General features: G+C 38.9%; 1 protein-coding gene across 1 annotated transcript in view; it reads right to left on the bottom strand.

The window, feature by feature from the left end:
• Positions 1 to 4,415: 4,415 nt before the first annotated feature.
• The window catches only part of LOC124798132 (la protein homolog), a 48,704-nt gene continuing 32,402 nt past the window's right edge, over positions 4,416 to 20,717 (bottom strand). The window contains exons 5-9 of the mRNA XM_047261396.1: positions 19,515 to 19,657; positions 16,359 to 16,434; positions 15,434 to 15,616; positions 4,781 to 4,940; positions 4,416 to 4,704 (exon numbers count right to left, since the gene is read on the bottom strand). Of these exons, the coding sequence (XP_047117352.1) occupies positions 4,604 to 4,704; positions 4,781 to 4,940; positions 15,434 to 15,616; positions 16,359 to 16,434; positions 19,515 to 19,657 (663 nt within the window). The 3' untranslated portion in view covers positions 4,416 to 4,603. The remainder of the gene's footprint in view (positions 4,705 to 4,780; positions 4,941 to 15,433; positions 15,617 to 16,358; positions 16,435 to 19,514; positions 19,658 to 20,717) is intronic.

Here is a 20,717-nt window from a genome sequence, read left to right as displayed (position 1 = left end):
TTCTGCTTTGTAAAATTGTACATGGTCATTTGGCAGGTACTGCACCATTTCAATCAAATCTACGAGGGTTGTTTTTTAAGTAAGGGCCGTTCGCACGTATAGTCCCGTAGTTCGCGCGGACGCCGCAACAAGCCACTGCGCCACTTGCCGGCATCCTTCCCGTTCACACTGATGCAAGTTGCAGCTCTGTAGCTGACGTGTACGCATCGCTGTGCTACTTTATAATGTTTACGATTATTGAATCGCCCGCCGCGTGTGAGATACGGTCAGTGATACGTTTTTTGACCGCGAGAAGCCTATCAGCTGCAGAAATTCATCGTCAGTTGACATAAGTTTATGGCTTGAATGCAATGAGTGAAGGTAAAGTGCGTCAATGGGTTAGAGAGTTTAAAAATGGCCGTCAAAACGTCCATGACGAAGAACACTCAGGCCGGCCCTCTGTGATCACTGATTTGGTGGCTGCAGTCGAAACAAGGATTCATGAGGACAGAAGATTCACAATTGCCACTCTTTCTTTGGAATTTCCACAAGTTTCAAGATCAGTTTTGTACAAAATTGTGTCCGAAAACCTAAACTTTAAGAAACTGTGTTCTCGGCGGGTACCCAGTCTCCTCACAGAGGACCACAAAGAGAAGAGATTTGCCACTTCATTGGACTTTTTGATTCGTTACGAGGAAGAAGGGGATGACATGTTGAGTGAAATTGTCACTGGAGATGAAACACGGGTATCCCATATCACTCCCGAAAGCAAGCGACAATCGATGGAATGGCGACACACAACCTCACCTGTCAAGGTCAAAGCCAAACAGACGCTGTCAAAGCACAAGATTATGGCAACTGTGTTCTGGGACCAGCGCGGTGTTTCGCTAGTGGACTTTATGCCACGAGGAACGACAATCAACTCAGATGCCTACTGTGCAACTCTAAAGAAGCTCCACAGAGCAATTCAAAACAAAAGGCGTGGCATGCTGACAAAAGGAATTTTGCTCCTGCACGATAACGCCAGACCTCACACCTCTCAAAAGACTCTTGATTTGATTGATTCTTTTGCATGGGAAGTTTTGGACCATGCACCATACAGCCCCGACCTTGCTCCTAGTGATTTTCACCTTTTCCGGTACCTGGAACACCACCTTGGCGGGCAGCGCTTCAATGACGACAATGAAGTGAAAGCGGCTGTGAACTCTTGTCTGTCGGAGCAGGCGGCCGAATACTTTGAAGAGGGAATTAAAAACTTAGTTGTACAGTGTGACAAGTGCTTAAATAAACAAGGCCACTATGTAGAAAAATAGGTAAAAGTTTGTAGAATCAGAAATTAAAGGTTTTTTTACAAAAGTATTTGTATCTTTTTTTAAAATAGAAACGGCCCTTACTTAAAAAACAACCATCGTATCTATCCTTCCTTCACAGATGTGGCTTATAGCATCCAGGGCAGGTAGAAGCACTTTATTGATGATCTGTACTCACACACCATTTCTCAAAATACTGACCTTCCCAGGCCTCACTTTCATTTAAGCCTCTCCTGGTCTTAACTACATTGGACTTTAGTTTGTCCAACCATAGCCACCGTACTTTGGATACCTTTAGGCCTGTTATGTCTGCATTACAATCTGCCACTTTTGAAATCTAAGTAGTCAGATGCATTCATGTTACTGACGATAAATGGTTTTATTTGTCTTAATTTCCATATCATGTCCTTCACACCTTCTGGAACAATACATTTAGTAACTCAAGAATAAACATTTTGTCCTGTTATGGTGTAGGTTAGTGAATAGTAAGCAATGAGACTTACCTTTTGTGCTTGACAAGCTTTTTCAGGAACACATTCACTACTTCAACTTATGAATTTAGTAGTATTTATTACCTCCATTTTTCAACTTTCCCCTCATTGCTGAGACAGTACTTCTTCCTTTAATTTGTCATCTTTCCACTCAAACTATTACAAGCTGTCTCCGCCATTTTATCTAACACTAAGTAGTAAGCAAACTGAACATAGAGCCTCTCATACGTTAACAGTGGTAGCTGTTAAACTGCATACCATCTGTTGTCTGCATTTGATAATAAATTCTCATTCGTGGCAGTTTCAAGCCTTTTTATATGGTGTTAGGCTTGACATATAGATCTCATTTGACACAAAACATCAAAGTTCCTTTTTATGGCACTTGGAGCCTTCTCTATTTCAAATTTTGCATTTATTTACATGTACATATACACTGTGCAAGCCACCTTACAGTGCATGGTGTAAGTTTCTTTGTACCATTACTAGTGATTCATTTTCTTGTTCCACTTGCAAGTGGAGTGAGGAAAATTACTGTCTATATGCCTCCATATGAATCCTAATATCTCTTATCTTGTCTTTGTGGTCCTTGTGTGCAACATATGATAGTGGCAGTACAATCATTTAGCAGTCTGCCACTAAAACTAGTTATCTCAATTTTCTGAACAGTATTTCACAAAACAAACATCTTCCCTCCAGGAATTCCCATTCAAGTTAACAAATCATCTCTGCAATAATTGTCTTGACTGAACCTACCAGTAAAAATATAGCAGCATATCTTTTAATTACTTCAATGTCTTCCTTTAATCCATCCTAGAGGGGGACACCACACACTGATTGTACTCAAAAGTTGGCAGTAGAAGTGTTCTATACTCTGCCTCCTTTATTGATGAGCTACACTTTCCTACAGTTCTCCCACTAAACCTTAGTCAACCATTCACCTTCCCTGCAACCAACTTCATGTGCTCCTTTCATATCATATTGTTTTGCAACATCATTTTCCAAAATTTAATTGGTGCGAATGTCAAGCACCACACCACTAATACTGTATTCGAGAATTAGATGATTGTTTTTCTTACTCATCTGCATTAACTTACATTTTTTCTCACTTAAAGCAAGCTGTCATGAATGACAGCAAATAGAAATTCTGTCCAAGTCATCCTGAATCCACCTGCAGTCAATCAGCAAAGACACTTCCCCATACACTGCAGTGTCATCAGTGAACAGACTAAAATTTATTAGTGAAGAGTCTCAGATTGCTGCTCACCCTTTGTGCTGGAACCACTCTTTCTCTGTACACATAAAAATCTATCACTCTTCCCTGTGGCACTTCTGATGACACCCTTGTCTCCAATGAATAATCACAGTCCATGACAACATACTGGGTTCTATCGTTTAAGCAGGCTGAGCCACTGTCATTTTTGAGAACCTGTTGTGTGCTTTGACTTCCACTGAACAGTCTGCACTAAGGCACAGTCAAATGTTTTCTGGATAACTAGGAATGTAGAATCTCCCTGGTGCCCTTTGTCAACAGTTCACAGGATATAATGCTTTTTGGGTGAAATATGCTGTCTAAATCTTCGCTGAGTTATGTGTAGCTTTTCAGTCTCAGGCAAATTTATTATATTTGACAATGCTCAAGAATTCTGCAGAAAACCAATGTTATTGATATTGTTCTGTCTTTGCCTGCTCATTTTCTTTACCTTTCCATGTATAGGGGCCACCTGCATTTTTTCCAGTCACTTGGGATATTTGACTCAGTGGGAGATACGTGACAAATGTAATACCGAAGATTACTCTCCGTAAAACCAAACTGGGATCTTACCAGGAACTGACAATCATCTTTTTCTTTCAGTTCTTTCAGCTGCTGCTTCTCAACACCAGGGATGACTATCACTGTATCACCCACACAGTCTTGCAATAGTACATTTGTACTATCTGTCTGTGTGAATGACTTTTTACAAGCAAAATATAAGACTTCAGCTTTCTGGTCATCATCTAATGCCGCAGCAGACCTGACAAGTGACTGAATAAAAGACTGACCTGCTTAGCAATTTTACACAGAACCAGAGTTTTCTCAGTTTCTTGGCAAAGTATTTCACTATTATATGATGGTGGGAGTGGTCTACAACAATTATTATTTCTAGTACTGGCAGATCATATTATTGGATGAGTGATCCATGTTCTAATGAAACCACAATACAATGTAATTTAATGAGTAAGTTGTCTTCATTCATGTTAACAGAACTTGACACAATAAGAATAATCCTTATACTCTAACAAGGCCACAATAGGGGTCATTCCTTATATTTGTATCATTGAAATGAGCTATGTAATAAGTCTCCTCTGTCATGCAACTATTTGTTAAAAGTTTCATAAGCAATGCATTTTTTTTAATTAAATGAGTGCTGACTCTTGTTTCAATCTTGTTCATTCAGCCTTGGATTAGAAAGTGAGAATAGGAGTAGAAATTTATACCCATCATGGAACACTTAATTATCCTGTCTGTTCCACACTGCCATGTGTGGATTGTTATCTACAGGATAATACATGGACTCTTACCTTTCTGTTTTGTAATATAAAGCAGTAACTTCATAACAGAGTGAAGGGGAAACTCCACATTGTTTTCACAACTTAATTTCAATAACAGATATAAATTTTAATTTTTTAAGTATTACAATAAAACACTGATTTTTAAAGTGTTTCATATATTATACAAAAGCACTAAAATAAACAGCTCACATACACTGGCAAAAAGTCTTGCGCGTTTGTTACTTTAAATATGATCAACCTATTTAGTTGTCTCTTCTGTCCATTCCACTTCCATCATTCACTTTTTGCTGCTACTTTCGATGGAGGTTCACCAGTAGAATCTGCTGAGGTTTGTTTCCTTTTCCTGTCACCTCTGAATCCACCTCTGCCACCACCTACCAACATATCACAAATTGAAATTTCATGATAGCTACAGCATAAATTATTATAAGTAACTGGAGCACACCATACCTCTGCGGCCACGTTTATTTTGGTTGTAATGGAATCTCCTCTTCTGTATGTCTTCCATAGTCTTCTTGAGGAACTCTTCCTCCTCTTCACCTTCCAGTGCTCTCACTTCAATTTTTACATTCCCGATTTCTATAGTTGACTCCCCAATTTTTTCAAGGACCTGAAAAATTGTATTAATGATGTTAATGTGTTATCAGAGAATCAATCTTGAAATCTTACATAGTACTTCAACTGAAACAATATTTTCTAAACTATCATTAACTTAAAACTCCTTTTGACTTATTTTTCGTGAAGTTCTTCCCTACACACTACCTCCTTTCACAAAGAAAGACAATGTAGCTTAAGAATTAATTTAGGTAACTTAACGCTTCTATTCCATCATCCATATTTACAGCCATTCTAATTCAGTTGCTACTTTAATTGTGTTTACCATGTGGGTCATAGTCCTTAGTAACTTATTGTTTGTACTGGGTATGTTTCACCTAATCATTTTGTCTTTTTGTGGTCTATTAGTACATAATCAAGAGCCAAGTTGCATACAAAGCACGGATGACGTAAGAACCTCTGAAGATGCCTAATACAATTAGTGATAAATGCAACAAAAACAATAAAAATACAGCTGTAAAAGCCTGATATTCTTCACCACCACCACCCACTCAAATTCTAATGTAGATATCCTTTTACAAATTACTAACAAAGATAATGAATGAATTGAGGCACTGAGCCCAAAGTACATCATCGAATTTGAAGGTTTTAGCATACTCCTGACATCTGTTGATCTTATATTGAACTACCTGTATCTGTAAGCCTACACTTTGTATAAAACATTCCAGAAAAGCTGTCTCACCAATTTATTTGATCTTCATTTTCATATGGACCCGAAGCACAGAGCGTAATTTATGTTGCTTTGTGCTAATTGCTACAAAGGGTCAACAACATAATTTAGTCTCTACATCATGTACACTATGTGATCAAAAGTATCAAGTCACCTGGCTGAAAATGACTTAAAAGTTCATGGTACCCTCCATCGGTAATTCTGGAATTCCATATGGTGTTGGCTTGACCTTAGCCTTGATGACAGCTTCCACTCTCACAGGCGTATGTGTTCAATCAGGTGCTGGAAGGTTTCTTTGGGAATGGCAGCCCATTCTTCACGGAGTGCTGCACTGAGGAGAGGTATCAATGTCAGTCAATGAGGCCTGGCACGAAGTCGGCGTTCCAGAACATCCCAAAGGTGTTCTACAGGATTCAGGTCAGGACACTGTGCAGGCCAGTCCATTACAGGGATGTTATGGTATAACCACTCCACCACAGGTGCTCAATCGTGTTATAAGATTGAATCACCATTCCCGAATTGTTCTTCAATGGTGGGAAGCAAGAAGGTGCTTAAAACACGACCACAACATAACACCACGGCCTCCGAATTTTACTGTTGGCACTACACACACTGGCAGATGACGTTCATGGGCATTCGCCATATCCACACCCTGCCATCGAATCGCCATATTCTGTACCGTGATTCGTCACTCCACACAACGTTTTTCCACTGTTCGATCAGCCAATGTTTATGCTCCTTATAGCAAGCGAGGCATCGTTTGGCATTTACCAGAGTGATGTGTGGCTTATGAGCAACAGCTCAACCACGAAATCCAAATTTTCTCACCTCCCGCCTAACTGTCCTAGTACTTGCAGTGGCCCCTGATGCAGTTTGGATTTCCTGTGTGATCTGGATAGATGTCTGCCTATTACACATTACCACCTTCTTCAACTGCCGGGGGTCTGTCAGTCAACAGACAAGGTGGGCCTGTACGCATTTGTGCTGTAAGTGTCCCTTCACATTTCCATTTCACCATCACATTGGAAACAGTGGACCTAGGGATGTTAAGAAATGTGGAAATCTCACATAGATACTTACGACAAGTGACAATTACCTGACTACGTTCGAAGTATGCAAGTTCCATAGAGTGCCCCATTCTGCTCTCTCACAAGGTCTAATGACTACCGAGGTCACTGATATGGAGTACCTGGCATTAGGTGGCAGCATAATGCACCTAATATGGAAAACTTAGGTTTTTAGGGGTGTCCGGATACTTTTGATCACGTAGTGAACATAATTAGCAGTACTTCACAATCTGAGACATATCGGCAGTTTTTTTCCAATTCTCAAGCCACAGAATGTGCTGAATTAAAGTAACAACAATGCCCATGAATCAATGGAATAGGCCATTAGTGTGTGTGTGTGTGTGTGTGTGTGTGTGTGTGTGTGTGTGTGTGTGTGTGTGTGTGTGTGTGGTGAAGAGCACCTGTCTTCAATTCATTATTCATAGAAGTGAACTCAACTAAGCTTCTATATGACATATATAATGCATTAAAAAAATCATTAAAAATTTGCTGAATAGTGTCAATGTGATGCTGAAATACTGGATATGCAAAGGGTCAAAGAGAAAGTTTCATTCCCAATTATTTGTGACTGAATATGCTGTATTTGGGAAGTGACTATCTGTTACCGACATGTTCAAATGTTAAGGTAAGAATTCTTAAACACAGCTCATTGGGGAACAAGTAAGATGGTGTGTAATGAGAATTTGTTTTATAGGAAGGAATTCCAAAACAGAATTTCCAACTGCAGAATGTATAATAATGTGTGAAAATGTATAAAAACAATATCTGTAACAGCAACTTCAAAGACAACCAGAAGATTGTTGCACTGACTGGTGCCCCACATTTAGAGCTCTGAACTAGTTAGAGCAAACAAGGCTTATCCTGAAAGTGAATACTGCACAATCCGTCCCTGCAGGAAGTATTGCTGTACTGGGCAATGTAGTGGTGCACACATGCTAGTTACCTCTAAAAAGACATCCAGTATCAGCACCACATAGGTGATCCATCAGCAGGGATAAGACAAGACGAGTGTGTGGAATGTTCTCCATAGCAACTACCACTATCCGTATCAAACCATGGAGACCTTATCACTCATGGACTGCCCCACGGTGATAGTTTCATTGCTGGTCTGTCTCGCAAGCCTCCACGACACAGATTTCTGTCATCCAGTCCAATACACAGATAAGACCAGCTATATGGGGGAGGGGAGTATCAAATCTGGGTGTAACACTTTGTAGGGATATGAAATGGAATGATCACATAGACTCAGTTGTGGGCGAAGCAAATTGTAGACTTCAATTTATTGTCAGAATACTGGGGAATTGCAATCAGTCTACACAGGAGATTGTGTACAAATCACTCATATAACCAGATCGTGAATGCAGCTGAAGTGTGTGAACCCGTACCAAATACGAACGATAGGGGTAGAGGACATATACTCATGTGACCCACTCTAGAATATTGCTCAAGTGTTTGGGACCCACACCGAATACAATTAACAGGAGTACTGAACATATACAGAAAAGAGCAGCACAAATAGTCACAGGTCTGTTTCATCTGTAGAAGGGTGTCACAGATTACGCTGAAGAAATTGACCTGGCAGACACTCTAAGGTAGACATAAATTATCGCGACAAAAATCTATTAAAGTTTTACGAACCGGCTTCAAATGATTACTCTAGGAGAATACTACAACTCCCTACATACTGCTCAGAGTGATTATGAGCATGACTACAGGCATTCAAACAATCATTCTTCCCACACTCCATACATGAATGGTATCAACAAGGCATTGGGCCAATCACTGTAGCAGATATTAAACATCCTGAGCAACGTCTGGAACTGATGCAAGTATCCAATAATTGTTTTGTGAAACATTCAGTGGATGCATCATGTTTTAGTTGGACACGCAAACTCGTCTTCAAAGTTAGTTTCCGAATGTTTCACCATAAAACTGATGATTTGAGATATGGATTAAGTTCATCGAAGGCTGTTAAATGCTGTATAACTGGTAGAGTTTGTTGAAAATCATCAGACAGTAAAATTAGCTGTTCATTTCCTTTCAAATCTGTGTGTGCCATCAATGGTTTTGTGTGTGCCACAGTACATTTATTCCATATGAGTTTTTTTGTTGATACTGCATGTTTGTGTCCCAGATTTATATATTCAACAACAATTTCAGTGCTGAATGTGCTGTTTAGCCACCCTCCAAAAGAGGTGCCATAAAGTACGGTCCATCACCTTTGCTTTTAATTGTATGCATAATTTTGTTGTACACTGTGTTTTTCTGGAATCAATTTCAGATGAACATAAGTGTTTGTTTCTCATGACAAAACATGATCAAAAAGGTCATTCACACATCAAATTTGGCACAGCCTTTCCCAACTGTACTAGCACTTCGTTAGCAATTGCCAAACATATGCCCTCAATCTAAACCACTGCCTCATGAGACACATTTGGTAGGAACTGAATTTTCAGATTTTGATCGTAGCATGCAAACTATGTAGGGTGTATTCACTCATTTAGTCTGTTTTTTTTCCAAAAGATCTTCCCGAATGAGTGGGAAGCACAGTTTGAATACAAATGTAAACATGCACATTTGCTGTGGTTGAATAGTATTATATGCATCAGCAAGTGACATGTCCCAATATGGATAGTTTTCAAGAAGATTTTATTATTGGCAAGCTTCACAGTAAGTGGCACATATTTCATCAAATACTTCAAGGAAAGGGACTTGTAACCTATTTCAATTTTCTTGTAATTCCATTTAAGTCTTTTCAAACGTCAAGATATACGGACTTCCATCTCTATATTAACACTAAAAACACACTATAGCTAAACTAACTACACCTTTCACAATCATTTCCACAACTAAAGAGAAGACATGCTATTTTATTGGAACAGACTAATTAGTTATTTAAGTGAAGTATGAATGAAATTCACATACACCGTCACGTCTGGAACACATTATCAACACAATTCTGTGATAACTGCAAGGCAGATTAAAGATGAAAAACAACAAACTACTACAACACAAGGTGTCAACAAAGAAAAGATCATTGTTCTCAACAGCCCAGTAAGTTCTCAATATGTCAATTCAACTTGACAGCAGCCCCACTAACAACACAATCTTGGGCATTGCTTTGATCCTGATCTACAGGATAAAGGCACAATGGGGCCCACCTCGCATTGTTAATGAGGTCACTGTTACTAATACATTTGAAGAAACCCAAATCCAAGACATTGGCTGATCATTCCAAACTGCACCAGCAAATCATTGTCTGATCGTTACTAACTGCATTGCCTCCAAGATCACCAGATTTGAACCCATGTGATTTCTGGCTGTAAGGTTACCTAAACAACGGGTTTTATCAATGGTACACTAACACTTGTACGTTGAAGATGTGCATAGCGAGGGGAGTAGCCAACATCCCATATGATATATTTTGGGCAACAGAAGAAAAATCTATAGTGAGGTTTCACGGTGTTGTGGATGCAGACTGTCATCACACTGAGCAATGTTTGTAACCTGGAACATAAACACGGTATACGATTAATGAATGTTACCTTCTTGTGTGAGAATTAAAATTGATTCTCTTGCATGTCCTTACAAATATTTCCACAAAGTTTCATTTCATTTAGCGATGTTCCGAATTTGTTGACAGAGTGACAATTTTCAACAAATATGCTTCCACACCTTCCTCAGAAGCCAACCCTACATTCATCAATCACTGTAGCAGCCTTATACAGCTAGATGAACTGAGGTCTTCAAATGCTAATTGTAAATTTTGCCAGGTTTCTTTAGCAGTCACTGCTGCACAAAGTTTTGGATATGCAGATGATGTTGGATAATGCTTTCTGTACTTTTTTTGGGTCTTCCATTAGTGCCAATGATTACTGCCCATAATGCTTTGTTTTAAGAAAATTTCAACTATGAATTTCCAGCTCTCGCTAGTTATACGAGTCAACTCTTCACCATTAAACAGTGTTTGTCCTGCCAAAGCCACCTTAGATATATTAAGCATGTTCAGAAAATGACAAATTTTTCTTAACAAAAATACGATACCACCACATGGAACACATGTGAAACACGATAACCCAATTAATAAAAGATGGATACTAGCGGTCATTACATTCCATTTCCAAACAGATGGTACTTTATGGGTGTGAAAACTTGACTAATCTCTTCCTGGGCTCATAACCTACTGGATATTGACTTAAAACAGTCTTAAGAGATTACAAAATTAACTTAGTATGAATGAAATTCACATACAACATATTGATGTCAAGCACACAGATAATCAAAACAATGTATTCTATGATTACGATGGATTTTAAGAAGACTAAACACTTATGATTATCAGTCTCTGCATACATCATCCATCTGCATCTAGAGTACACGTAACTCATGTGCAAGTGCAAGAATGTTTCCTAAATGTCTATCATTTATCAAAGGCAGGGCATGGGAACCAGCCTGGAATTTTCTGTAGTAGGATGTGGAAATCTGCCTAAAAACCACATCCAATATGGCCATCATCGTCATCAATCTACGAGGGTTACTGGATGCAGGTCAGGGTTGCCTCTTAGTGTCCTGACACAACACACTTATGCACTCTGCTATCTGGTGGAGGGAGTTTAGTCTGTGATAATTGCAATATGATCAAATATGGAAAACAAATTACTGTCAGCACATGAAATACAGTTACAACATATTTGTACTTTTCATAAAAAGAGTTGCAATATAATATGTTAACCCAGCCACTGCAGTTCATCTTACAGATGTGACTCCCCCAAATACAACAGCATGTATGAAGTGCAATATGGTACATTCAAGAAGTTGCTGTGCACTGGATTATGGCTGTAGATTACACTGGAAGTTCCAAACAAAATTGGCAGAACTGTTTTTTCCTACATATTTATATGGTTTCTAATTCATTCAACTTTTGTCTAAGATTTAACGGTTTGGTTCAGTTGCTGGTAACTATTTAAAGCAATGTGTTGCATTTTGATTTTTTTTTAAATATGTTGCTTTCAACTTCGAAATGCATTTTTTCAGATGGCACATTGGACCATCATTTTTTTTAAGAAACCGTGAACAGTGTGTTTCGACAAGGCAATACTTCTTTGTAATGCAGTTCGTCAACTAACTGAGAAAGTTGACGACACAGGCTAAGTGTTTCATGCCAAATGAACTGGAAGACCACCTAAACCAGACAACCAAAAGTTGTTTGATATTTTGGACTATGCATGAGAGACCAGCAAAATCATTCCACAAATTGTCACAAGAAAGAGCTACTGGACTTGCAACCACACAGTAGTAAGGCAAACATTTAAATCTTCCCACATAAAGTGACAGCAATGCATGAATTGAAAGATGAGGGAGGGTCATTAGAAGTGTATCCGTTACTGCAAATTATTTACATCTTTTACTAGGAGGAACACCACTTATATTTCTGACTGCACGTACACAGATGAGGCTGGTTCCATCTCTGTGGTCATGTTCACAGAAGACTCATTGTCGACACAGGAGCCTCATGCTGTTCTTTTAATGCCATTGCATGATCACAAAATTGGAACGTGTGTAGCAATATCCAGATGGCACATTGGATGTTCATTATTGTGTTAAAGGAAGACAAAATCAAACCAAGAAATTCATCACAACAACAGTGAGAAGGCTAAAAACATAATTGACATCTTTTGTATTTGCAATACTAAAGGCAAGATGAGAAAAATAGGGAAGCCAGCAGGTGGGCATCCCCAGGGCTCTGCTTTCAATAGCAAACTTCTCACTCCTGAGCCATTACAGTCAAGAGCACAACACACTCTTGAGAGTCCAACATCTACAATGGAAACTTGGCTGTGGCAAAAAAGGAGGCAAACTGTATCTAAAAGTAACTGAAGCACAGTAAAAGGGATGGTCTGGCCAAGGAGGCAGATCCCTAGACCCACTACACAACAGGAGCTACCCCTGCTCCAAACAGATTAAGACCTAAAAACTGAGAATAAAAATCACATTCATGAAGAAAGCTGAGAACCAGTTCAATCACTGAAGAGTCTGTCAATATCCAAGGCAACAAGTCATGAAGTCCATATTTAGCTATGAGGACCAAACGTAAGGGGCATTCCACCAACCATAAGGCTCTGCAACCACAATGTGAGGGTGTCTTAACACAAAACTGATATGATTAACATGGAGACAACATAGAACAGTGGATTCCTTCTGGGAGAAGCAGAAGGCTGAGTGCCATGTTGCAGTAGTCCCCTCGATTGTGCCATGGTTATCAGATGGGGCAGCAACCCACCATACATTGTTCAATTTCTGAGGTGAGCAGATAGTTTATGTACACCTGCAAATCCACATGTTGGATCATCAAAGTAAATAAGTGCTCCTCTATCCAAACTGTTGGTCTATTTGTTGCCCTGGATACCCACATGACTTGGGATCTAGAGAAAGGCAACTGTCCACAACTGTAAATTTTATTTGGAACATTTTTACTGTTGACTAAGCCCTATGGCTATGGCATAGCATTTATATGGAACATTTTGCTGTTGACTAACCCTTATGATGTCTCTTCTCTTGTCACACAATACGTAATGTGTTATGACTTGTTCTGAGAAGGACCAGTTTATATCAGAATTTTCGATGCGCAACTGGCTGACTATGATTCCCATTGTATCCATTGTGTAAAAGCTTAATACATGGCTTGTCTTAAATTTGTTGATGAAGCTTTCTTACCTGAAGACAGGCAGAATTTTAATTTGATGTTATAAGTGTGGGATGGGCTGCACTGTTACTAGTTTAGCATAATGTGGTGAGGGTAGTGATGGTGGTCAGTGAATTTCATCATGCTGTCAACAATAGGAAATACCAGTACCTAGCTTTTTATGAACATTTTAATACATTTAACCAGCAGGTCTCCTGGATCCAAATATAATTGAAACTGAACTGATTTTATGAATAGACCAAATACCTGGCAATAGTATATATACACTGCTAAGGGAGAAAAATTAATTCATGCAATATAATCACACTGAACGTAGCACTACAAAATCAGGAGGTTCAACAAAGGTACTAAAGCCAGAACTGTTTAGACAGCATTGTTGGTTTTCAAGATTAGCAGCAAATTATTCCAGTGTAACATCAGCCCAAAGTGGTCAGATTTCTGCTGATTCAGTGCTTGGGAACTGAGAGGTTAAAATATTGTTATTCATTTTGCTCAGTGAAAGTGCTATAATACAGTAAATTGTAGCGATTAATAACTGATACAACTCACAGCTGTGACTGTTGAGAAATGTGGAAGTTAATACTTCATGAATCTTAGGTTAAAAACAACCACAGCAGGAAGAAAATTTGGAGTCACAGAAGTGGCATCACATGAAGATCAGATCAACAATCACCAGTTCAATATGCCAAATTTTCAGGGGACCCATTCAGGGAAGGATTCATTAACTGGAGCAGAAGGTTTTTAGTGCTTGCCAGGGAGACAACGAAGACTTCCTGATTACTCAAACAATCCAAATGAGGACACTGGAGACAAACTATGAAGTTTTTAATTGCACATGTTGTGGAAATAGAATCAAGTACGAGCTGCTGCTTGTCAATCCTGAAGGGGATGGGGCTTAAGTTACAATACAGAACATTCGCTGAAGGAGTGTCCACAACATTTGACAAAAAACTATAATTAGTATATTAGCATCATATAATCAATTTAAAGAGTGTTTACAATAGACAGTGTTAACTTTTTAAGCAGATCTTTAGACAGTTCGCCTCAATGCAATGAAAGACACCTCACATCGTAATTTTAATTTGTAATAACATTAAAGATAAAAATCACAAAAGCTTGAAAAGGGTCCATTTGACATCTGACACCACCATGCACATTAATTCCCTGAAATATCATTTAGTGCCCTGGAAAAAGAAATTTTAAGTTTATTACATATTTCTGTAACTCATGTGAGAAAGTGAGTGAAAATATTGTAAAGAGAAGATGAACATGTTTCAAGACTTGTTCAGATTTTTCACTTAATGAAAAGGGTAGCTTGTTGCTGTAAATCTAAACAAATGGCTCTAAGTGTTTGCAGAAGGTCACCTTATAGGAGATTACAAAATAATCTATATATAACTTTAAAACAACAATGAAGATCATGTCCAGAGCAAAATATCACAATATGACAATATGACCAAGACTCAAGTGGCCATGTGGTGTTCTTTAGTTTTGACAGACTGAAAGCTGAAAATATTCCTACCACTATTTCCATTATGCTTTCCTATGACTCAACACATTCTCTATGTGATGAGTAGTAATCTAGTCATTCCATATAATTGTTAATATGACCAAAGAGATTCACCAGAAAAAACAGTAATTACACAGTTAAAATAAAAGCAGACAAATGTTGATCATGAGGCAAAATTCAAACTAATGCTGATTGAAACTCTTAAAAATAGAGGGGAAAAAACTAGTCCAGCTTTTTGAACTTATGTTCCTGTTCAGGAAGGAAAAGGGTTGAATGGGTGTGAACTTTATTTTCTGAAGTCTTTTGTATCTTTTGTCTCTTATCTCTCAAGCTGGAAGTTGAGAACCAATCCTGCTTTCCAACTTAGCCCAAAAAACCCAATTTTCCTCACAAATAAAGGAACATCAAAATGCTGACACTTAAGGATTTTTCCTTCTCACTTTAAGGTTTTATACTGGCAGTATTTTGAATTTCTGCTTGATTAAGGTAAGTACCGGCCATCAATTCTGCCTGATATTAACTGGTATTTCATACTCACAGCTTTTGTAGAGTTTTCACCTTGAAGTCTGATCCAGCCTTCTTCATCCCCTTTGTCATAAGAAATGTAAGCTACATCTGCCTCATATCCTGACAGTTTCTCATTTATTTGCTCCCTTGAAATATCACTGGTAAGGCCTTTCAGATGCAAGATTGCACCCTTGGGGAGAGCCTTTTTATCAGCCTGAAATAAACATGTTAAATGATTAATATGTGTTAGAAGACATTTCTAGAATGAATCAGTAACTGCATTCATCACAAGAAGATAATCACTGAAGTGACACTATGCCAAAGAATCAAACAATGGAAAATCCAGGAAGGACTGTATCAATATTAGAGAAGGAAAGTTGCTACTCACCATGTAGCAGAGATGCTGAGTCACAGATAAGCACAACAAAAAGATTCTCATAATTATAGCTTTTGGCCATTAAGGTCTTTATCAATAAAAACACACACACACGTGTGTGTGTGTGTGTGTGTGTGTGTGTGTGTGTGTGTGTGTGTGTGTGTGAGAGAGAGAGAGAGAGAGAGAGAGAGAGAGAGAGAGAGAGAGACCTTAAGGGCCAAAAGCTACAATTGTGAGAATCTTTTTGTTGTGCCTATCTGTGACTCAGCATCTCTGTTATATGGTGAGTAGCAACTTTCCTTCTCTAATACTGTTACTTAACCAAATAATTCCCAGCTTTTAAAATAAGAGATGTCTCTTGCAATGACACTGAAGATTAATTTCTAACAACAAATTAACCTCAGTGGTAAAAATCTCCCCCTTAATTATGTCTCCTGGAATGAACTTTGTTTAGGACTGCAAGTTACGGTCTGTGAGATACATACTTGGACTACTGACTGTACAGTATGGATTTATCTACAATATTTTTCTTTTATATTAATATTTTTGAGTTCAGTTAAGTGTAGATAAATATACAAACCTCATTCTGTGCACCACCTTTCCTCTTTGCCTTTGCTTCTTCTCGTTCTTTTCTCTTTTCTTCTACATAGACAGATCTGTGTAAAATAACATTTTTTTCCTAAATTAATGTTTTAAAATAAGTGTATTATCTCTATCTTACCAGACAGCAAAAGGAAAGTAACAACAAATAGCATATATACGAAATAATCAAGAGCAATTTGCTGAAAAAATTACCCATTGGCTGATTTGTTCACTTATTTAGCATACTTTAAATTTTAATAATTTTGACACCTAATTTTATTTAAACATGTACTTCACTGATGTTCACGTACGAACAAAATATAAACAAATAACTTATTCTTCGGTGAAGAAAATGTTATTAGGGGAGTGTGGAGGGAGAAGATTCAGAAATTTGTGGCTGACTGAACTCACTAAAAATTGCCAAGGCAACCATCCATACAACACTAAAATACTCTTTTAAATCTTTTGGAGGTGCACCCACACACTGCCGCCCTTTTCTGTTCAACTGTGCACATGTCCTTGCAATAGGTGGAAAGATTAATTTCCACTAGCACAGAAGTTAATACACTATGATCAAAAGTATCCGGACACCTGACTGATAGAGACTTAAAAGTTCATGGCACCCTCCATCAGTAATGCTGCAATTCATTATGGTGTTGGCCCACCCTAAGCCTTGATGACAGCTTCCACTTTTGCAGGCATACATTCAATCAGGTGCTGGAAGGTTTCTTGGGATTGGGAGCCCATTGCACTGAGGAGTGGTATCGATGCCTGTCAGTGAGGCCTGGCATGAAGTCGGCGTTCCAAAACATCCCAAAGGTTTTCTAAAGGATTCAGGTCAGGACTCTGAAGGCCAGTCCATTACAGGAATATTATTGTCATGTAACCACTCCACAACAGGCCATGCATTATGTGTTGGGTTGTTTGGGGGAAGAGACCAAACTGCGAGGTCATCTGTCTCATCGGATTAGGGAAGGAAGTCGGCTGTGCCATTTGAAAGGAACCATCCCGACATTTGCCTGGAGCGATTTAGGGAAATCACGGAAAACCTACATCAGGATGGCTGGAGGCAGCATTGAACCACTGCGCCACCTCGCTCGGTGCCATGCATTATGAACAGGTGCTCCATCGTGTTGAAATATGCAATCATAATCCCCAAATTACTCTTTAACAGTGGGAAGCAAAAAGGTGCTTAAAACATCAATGTAGGCTTGTGCTGTGATAGTGCCATGCAAAAACAACAAGGGGTGCACGCCCTCTCCATGAAAAACATGACCACACCATAACATCACCGCTTCCGAATCTTACTGTTGGCACTACGCATGCTGGCAGACGACGTGCACCAGACATTCGCCATACCCACACCCTGCCATCGGATCGCCACATTGTGTACCGTGATTGGTCACTCCACACAACGTTTTTCCACTATTTAATCGTCCAATGTTTATGCTTCTTACACCAAGCGAGGCGTCATTTGGCCTTTACCAGAGTGATGTGTGGTTTATGAGCAGCTGCTCGACCATGAGATCCAAGTTTTCTCACCTCCTGCCTAACTGTCACAGTACTTGCAGTGGATCCTGATGCAGTTTGGATTTCCCATGTGATGGTCTGGATAGATGTCTGCCTATTACACATTACGACCCTCAACTGCCAGCGATCTCTGTCAGTCAACAGACGAGGTCAGCCAATACACTTTTGTGTCCCTTTATGTTTCCACTTCACTATCACATCGGAAACAGTGGACCTAGGGATGTTTAGGAGTGTGGAAATCTTGTGTACAGACGTATGACTCAAGTGATACCCGATCACCTGACCACATTCTAAGTCAGAGAGTTCTGCAGAGTGCCCCAGTCTGCTCTCTCATGATGTCTAGTGACTACTGAGGTCACTGATATGGACTACCTGGCAGCAGGTGGTAGCACAATGCACCTAATGGGAAAAACAAACATTTTGGGGTGTCCGGATACTTTTGATCATGTAGTGTAGGTTATAATATTCCATTTTTGTTTAGGCCATGTGTAGAGTTTGATAGTCAGCCAGAACCCCAAATCAGGGGAGAAACGGAAGGACTGATTGTTGTTGTAGAGGTGGGGAGGAAATAGAAAGGTCAGAAAATAAAATATATAGAAAATTAAAAGGGCTGAAGAAAGAAATAGTTACCAAGAAGAATTGCTGAAGCCAAAGAAATTAACCTAAGTTAAAGACAAGCCCCCACCCGTAGAGATCTGAGCAGCTAGTCTCTGGAGGAAGAATCCACATGGCACATATGCAACGGGCACCGGGGTCAGAACTGTCACATTTTACACAATGTTCTGCAACAGGATAGTGTGTGTTTCAATTATACACCATCTATCCCCATTCTATCCAGTAAGTCTCCCATGACCGGGGGTCTTGGGCGACTTTTCTGAACTCTTGCGATTACTAAACCTCATCTGTCCTTGTCCTTTTCCTTTCCATTCAAACCTAATTTTCAATAGCTTTTGTACGTGTATTCTGCTGCCATTGCTTGGAAAGTAGATTTCTCATTGATGTATTAACCTTACTTACAGATATTCATGTTTCCCAAGCACAATAAATTCTTTCTGTGTCACTATTTTGAGGGCACTGAGACGTGATAGCACATATGCACTCACAGTATATATTCAATCCATTTTACACATGCCCTTTGACATACTTATGCACTAGTGCAGAAAGACTCTCTCTCTCTCTCTCTCTCTCTCTCTCTCTCTCTCTCTCTCTCTCTCTCTCACACACACACACACACACACACACACACACACACACACACACACACACACACACACACAATTTCAAAAATCGGTACAAACTAAAATATTCCACAGTTCACACTGACAAGCTGTGTGTTCCAAACAAAAGAAAATTCATTGTCACCACACTGTCTGTTGCACATACAACTTTTGTTACGTCTTCTTACTTAGAATGAGATAGTGTACTTCCCTTAATCAAGTACGAGACATTTACTTTCTGAACTTACGATATTACTAACTTTACTATGCTTATGGCCTTTTCCCTCCTTAAGAAAGATGCCTATGTCCAAGAAAACTATTCAAATACATTAATAATTGTGTTCTTCCCATATAAATTTCAAATGCATTTTAGGTCAGTAAAGAGGAAAGCAAAAATTTTTACTTACTGCCATTTCCTGATTAGATCATTCCCATCATATTTTATTTCCTTGTTCAAGAATTCTTCAGCTTTTTCTTTAGTAGGGAAAGTGGCAAACACTGATCCCTTGAATACAAATTTATTTGTTGCTTTGTCCTTGTATGTCCGCATCTGTAATAAATGACTAGCTTAAGATTTTTTATTTTACCTGTTGTGTGACAGGTTCATAATGAATATGGAAGTAATTTTCTTCATAGGAATAAAATTCTCTCCCCTGCAAGAGTGAAGTAATGTAAACTAAAATGGTATATACAGTACCTTGAAGGCTTCAGACTAGACTATATTGCATTGTCTCTGAACAAAGAACAGGACCAATTGACTAATATGACTAACTACCCACACATAAAAGTCAATCAGCATATACACAATGTGGAATAGCTACAGATTATTGGATTAGCATTTGCACTTAACAAAATGTATTTTCCTCCTGCTGCTTGCAGCAAGTTGTCATAAATGCACTTATCTTCATGAACACTTTCACCTGAGCTTGCAAGCAACAACAGTTTATTCGTTCATTTTTGGCATTACGTACTTCTTGCGTTTTAATTTGAACTTAGTTATAGTGTTTCCAAGTTACAAGTATTCAGGTACAATTCTGCTTTCATGTGAAATGTCTCCTAATCTGGTCACAGCTCAGACCTGTTATGTACTTTAGTGCATCTCTATGTTTTACAGTTCATGAGAGTGATATTTCAAGCACCACCACTTGGCTTAGTAAGTCCATGCTTATCAAAGACTGGACAGCCATTATTCTAGATGCACCTGAAAGGTGGTGACCCCTATGTCATTATGTTGTCTCAAAGCAGCACCACCAAAGATAGACAGTGATACCATAGATCATGGAGTCCTTCCTTGACTAATGCTGCATCTTCTAATGCAGATCATTACATATGCTGGTATCATCTCAAGTTCAATGAGCAGGCAGAGAGATGTACTGCACTGAGTTCCTTCCCAAATGTTAGCAGAAGACTGTTATAGGTGCAGCTGTTTATCAGCAACAGGAAATCAGGATAAAAATATTTGGTGGACAATGGTTTTCATTTAAGTATATTGCCATGAACTATAGTGCATCGCTGCAGACCTCTGATGGCATTCTGTTAGTCAGCAATGAGCAAGTATTCCATATTGACATAGGGAACACAGTTAACAGAACTGGATTTCAGACTATGTC

This window comes from Schistocerca piceifrons, chromosome 5 (genome assembly GCF_021461385.2).
Source record: "Schistocerca piceifrons isolate TAMUIC-IGC-003096 chromosome 5, iqSchPice1.1, whole genome shotgun sequence".
Classification (NCBI taxonomy): Eukaryota; Metazoa; Arthropoda; class Insecta; order Orthoptera; family Acrididae; genus Schistocerca; species Schistocerca piceifrons.
This window is presented reverse-complemented; position numbering and strand designations above follow the sequence as displayed.